At 32.7% G+C, this 5,637-nt stretch overlaps 1 protein-coding gene across 1 annotated transcript; it reads right to left on the bottom strand.

Annotated features, from left to right (window-relative positions):
• LOC126709848 (auxin-responsive protein IAA26-like) lies at positions 1–3,833 on the bottom strand. The gene is made up of 5 exons (XM_050410204.1): positions 2,884–3,833; positions 1,840–2,114; positions 1,016–1,163; positions 537–601; positions 1–230 (listed from the first exon to the last, which is right to left on the bottom strand). Exons 1-5 carry the CDS (start codon positions 3,405–3,407, stop codon positions 196–198), a joined length of 1,047 nt encoding a protein of 348 aa, XP_050266161.1. The 5' UTR covers positions 3,408–3,833; the 3' UTR covers positions 1–195.
• Between the last annotated feature and the right edge of the window lie 1,804 nt (positions 3,834–5,637).

Raw genomic sequence — 5,637 nt, 5'->3', positions numbered from 1 at the left:
TACGTAGAAACACTATGTTACAATCTCTTAAAATCTTGTTCATAAAAAAAACAAAACAAGAAGTTACAACTGCTTATTCACCATTAGTGTACAGATGGAAAGCAAAACAACTGTACAAGGATCCCAAGCTGAGGTTCATAGAAATGGAAAAATTCCACTTTAAAGCTGCCTCAGATTCCAGTTTCCACTGCAAAATCAAAGTGGTGTCTTTTCGTCCTGACTGGTGGTAACTGAAAACAGCCAAACTTCCACTAAAGTCCAAAGATAAAAAGTAGCTTGAAAGTGATAAACAAAAAATAAATAAAGGTACGGATAATATATACCTTTTGAGAGGATACATTAACAATATATTTTAGAAATTTTTTTTTATGGAGAATTAAAAAAAGTTGTCAAAATAATTAATTATTTTTTTTATTTTTTTATAAAAAGTTTTTTAAAATGGTTTACTAGTATATGTCCTAAGGATATACGTTAGCAAAACCCAATAAATAAATGAATATTGACGCTTTGTAATTTTATGAGAAAAGTAATCTCACGTCGTAGAGTGGAAATCTCAGAACTCATTAACACGCGTAGCCGCTTTACTGTGGATACAAACATGCTGCAAGAAATTTAACTCCCAAAATGTTAAACTATGTGGCTCAACATGAGAATAGTAATAATAAATAGTTAAATACTAGGTTTTAGTTTTTAGATGTTATATAAATGACATTAAATTAAATGGCAACCATGAAAACTTTGGCCAGTGCTCCACTAATCCAACTTAAGTTTAGTGTGATAAAAACATAAAATGAGTTTAACAAGTTTACAGTAATATAATATACAACAAAAATCTCAAGCAAGAACTAAAATTTTTAACAAGCACCATGAGGCAATCAAGACCTGAAGAGTACATAGAAAAATAATATGCTTTGGCTCTAAATTTTATAAGTGAAAGTTTAATCATTTTTAATGGGATTTTGAAAGTTGAAGTTGATGCAACAAACAAAAGAATTATCAGTGGGAAAATGCTTACTGCCATGGAACATCCCCAACAAGCATTCTGTCCCCTTCATTATCCTCATAAATTAAAGTATATTCCCCGCTATCATGTAAGGAATCTGTGATTGCTTTTGCATCCCCCACCTTGTTTTCCTTTTTAGCGGCAGAATAATCTCTTTGAGCTGAAAATGGAAAACTTACAGGTCAATTACAAGTCCATTTTAATATTAAAAAGGTATGATCAAATTTTCATGTTAAAAAAGGATTTTTATTTTCTAAAGGCCTAGAGCATATACATCTTTCAAATCAAGTACCAAGTTTTTAATTTTTTCAGTTAAAATTCTAAATATATGAAATCTTTTCAATTCGAAGTTTATGTCCATTTTCATTAGTCATGTATGTCATTCTAGGCAGATAACGGTGCATTAAAAAGTATGAAACCATGGATTAAATTATACGTTTCACCTAGCTAGGGCTTGTTCATAAATAAACTTAGAATCCATTAATTGAACATAAAGTAAAGAGAGAGAAAGCTCAAAGATAGAAAGTTTTGTTTAAAGTAAGAAAGTAATCGCCAAAAAATTGAAGTCGGTTACCTAGGTGAAATACAAAGTTCTATTTTTCTATGCTGTATATTTGTTTAAAATAATAGAAAAGAATAACAGAGATTAACAATGGCTTGAAATTGAAACAATTTTGTCAGTTTGAGATAGATTTTCGTTTGACAAAATTAAAATCCTATAATCTAATCTGAAAAAGGGTATAAATTTTGGAAATTATTATTATTTTTCTTTTGTAATCTCCCATAAAATTTAAAGAGAAGGATAGTTTTCCATGTACTATGCGTCTGCAAATTACCTGCAAGAAGATCTCCGAAGAGTTCATCTATAGCAAAGGAGAGTTTCTCGTAACTATCATAGACTTTGAGATCCACTTTTCTTCCAATGGGGACTCCGTCCATATTGATCTTTACAAACATATGATGTTCCAAATTTACCAATTTTTCACCATCACTCCCCGCCTTTGGAGTTTCATTTGGTGACTTGGGAGCTGGCTTTGAAAAGTTTCTGCTTCCGAGATTTTTCCTGAACGAACGGATTGGAGGCCACCCAACAACAGGAGCAACTGCGATTCTGCTTTTTGTTGGAGCATCAATGGGAAGAGAAATCAATATTTGATCTTGATATATATATATATATATATATATATATATACTTCATTGAAACGTCTCTACTAACAACAGGACTAAAGAAGACCTTTACCAAAACAACTAGCTAGCTGGATACATATATTCTTCTTTTGCTGTACAAATCTCTATATATATACTAGCATATTGAAGGTAAATCAAGTTGCAATTCATTTTTATCATCAATGATACGTGTACGTGTTGCTCATGCATGGAATTAAATCGAATGAGAAGAAAAGATAGCAGACATGCATGGATCGGAAGTTAATACTCCATGGGGCTTTTTTTTTTTTTTTTTGGCAGAGATTGAGACTGAACAAAATGAAATTTGAACCTCACTGGAGAGTGGTGAAGCTTGTTATATGATGAAAATACGCAAGGCCGGTCATCACCAATCAGAAGTACCAAACGGGGAATGCAAAATTTATAGTTCTGTATTAAAATTCCTTACTTGAAACAAACATTTGATTAAAATTGATGTACTTGTTTAAAGGCTATCAAAAACACACCCCAAAAAAAGAAGCAAGGAAAATATATATATGCAAATAATATGTAGTATGCAACAGTGTTCCCAAATGCTCTAATAGTGGCTTACACTTCAGGTTTAAAGAATCAAAGCAAGACATAGTTTAATTAAAGATAATAATTCCAAACATAAAAACATAAAGATAAATTTGTTATAATGTCAATGAAAAGTTAAGAAAAGCTGGAAAAACCTTTTCTGAGAATTAATGGGCTCAGCTGTAGCTGTAGAAACTGAAGCACTAGCAGGTCTACTAGAGCATGCCTTCTTATCTGAATTCTGCATCTCTGCCACTCTACAGCCACATGTCTGTTGTGACTCCTCCGCCATAACACTTAACCTGCGAGAGATCGAAGGGTACTGAATATATGTAGGCTTTGGCTGTTGATTCTGCTTCTGAGTATCCATGTGAAAGGCAGAAGAGTGTAAAGATGCAGAAGACCATGAAGTTGGAAACACCCTTTCAACAGTTTTCTCAGTAAAAGAAAGGTCTTGGTACTGATTTTGAGCATTTTTTGACAACCACTTTCTCTCTTCTTTCTTTGCTACGACTGTTTCTTGCCAAACTCTTTTGGCTCCATTGATTTTGTTGTTGAGACCAACATAGTGAATAGACTGGGCTTCTCCTGGAGGACCAAGCCTCAGCTCCAGCTTTTTTTCCTCTGATATTCCATTGCGTCTCTCATTTTTTATTGGATCAGACTCTTTTTTCTCCATTTAGGTAAGAGGAAAGAAAATAATATTTTGAATTAAACCTTTCTCAGGAAATGAGAAATTTATTAGTGGTTGGAAAAAACACTGAGAATTGCAATTGATCTCATCACAAGAATTTCCAGAATCATGTTGAAATTGTTTGGAAAACGATATGATGGCTAACAAATTAGAAAGAGAAAGTACATCAGTAAAAGCTCACACATATTGAAAAATCCTTGTTAAAAGAATTTTCTTGTTTTGACCAGAGAAGCATGAAAAGTAACTAGCTACAACATGAACAATTTAACTTTCCATGAAAGCCGACCTGAAAGTTTTCTGAGATCATATATAAGGCTTAATTGTATGGATATGTATTGGAAACCGAGTATGGAGCAACAAAAGAAAATGAAGAAAAGATTCCTTGGCATTACAACACACTAGAAATGAAAATATATATAAGATTATTCACGCGCAACTAGCATTAATGCATAGATGGAATGCTGTCACATAGTACAACTTTTTATAACTTTTTATTCATTACCATTAACAGTGGAGCTAAACAAAAGCGATATTACTTCCATCATAATAAATCAATATAATTGGAACTAAGACCTGCTTCCATTATAATTTGTTGTAGTTGTTACATTATAAAAGCAGTATTAATTAGTGATGGATTAAGATGAAAGTGATATAGTTTTAATTATAACAAATCATATCAAGAAGTGGAACACAAAAAGTGGGATAAATAAATTTTGTATTCCCTCAAAAAAGCACAAAAATCAAGGACGGAGCCAAAACTTTGAGTTAAAGAAGCGGTTTTACCGTTAGTTGTGTACGGCGGTTTCAAACTTTGACCTTGCTACTATTTAACCGTTGAGGGTTTTTTTTTTTTTTTTTTTTTGTGGGTAAGAATAAAATTATTTTTGTTTAGAATTTTTTAAAGAGTAGGGTTGTTTATTTTGGATAAAATTGGTTGATTGGGCTTAGTTTTTTGGGATAATTACAGTAAACCCATTTGTGGTTAGACCCATTTTTACTTTGCTTATCCGTGGTTTAAAACTTTACACTTTGCCCACCTGAACTTCAATCTGTTACCCATTCGTTATCCACCTCTCCCTTTGCCGTTAGAAAAAAATATTTTTAAGGAAAAACAAACATAACAAAGATAAAAAAGTTAGGGTTTTTTTATTGCTTAATAACTTCTATGAGAACAAATTTTCTAAACGCAAAATGAATTTTTAACCAAGCCCCATGTTAAACAAAAGATATATCGAAGCAAATAACAACAAAAACAACAAGGACAAGGACAACATTGTCAAAACTAGCCTTCCCTGGTTTCTTCCCTAACCTGGTTTCTCAATCCCATAATCTTCACCATCACTCCCAGACACTGGCGGAGCCAGAGGGGGGCGAGGGGGGGCACCTGCCCCCCCTGACTTCTCCTAACAAATTTTAGTAATAGTAGTCTAAAGTTACATTCTGACATGGAGGAAAAAAAAAAATTGAAAAAAAGGACTTCTACTTGGTTGAAAGTTATCAAACCATTGCTTTTGTCTTGTCCTACTGCAACTTGCACCTATTTCACTATTTTTTATTTTATATCATTATTTACACTATTTTTAATATTTATGATATTTTTCACAGCATTTTATTCTTGAATGATGCTAAAGATATTACAAATTTTACTATTTATATCTTACAAATTGGCATGTCACCAATCACAAAAAATAATTTCTAACATTTATTCATTATATTTTTTAAGTAACACTAATCACATTCTTACTCCATCAGTTTATAAATTTTTTAGTAGCTATGAATTGGTTATTTTTGTTTATTTATTTTAATAATATGAAATATATTCATATTTGCTTACAACTGTTTATTTATTTTATTATTATTGTTGGTTAATATTTTTTAGATTAATTTCACTTTTAATATCATCTTTTAATTTTGCCCCCTCTAGACTAAAATTCTGCCTCCGCCACTGCTCCCAGACCCAGAAGTTGAACTTGAATTCAAATTCAAATCCGTACCACTTTCCCCAAACCCCACTTCCTTCCAATCCTATCCAACAACCCACACCCTCAACAGCGCAATTAGCCTCTCCTCCACGCTCAGCCCTAACACCACCAACCCGACCCTAATAAATGCAAAGTTCCAAAGCACATCCAAAACCAAAACTGACTTTGAGTACGCCCAGTTGCTCTGCCTCTCCTCCAACTACTCCACTGTGTTCTCCCTCACCTGAACCGAT

The sequence above is a fragment of the Quercus robur genome, chromosome 12 (genome assembly GCF_932294415.1).
Source record: "Quercus robur chromosome 12, dhQueRobu3.1, whole genome shotgun sequence".
Classification (NCBI taxonomy): Eukaryota; Viridiplantae; Streptophyta; class Magnoliopsida; order Fagales; family Fagaceae; genus Quercus; species Quercus robur.
Note: the sequence above shows the minus strand (reverse complement) of the source record. Positions and strands in the feature narration are given on the sequence as shown.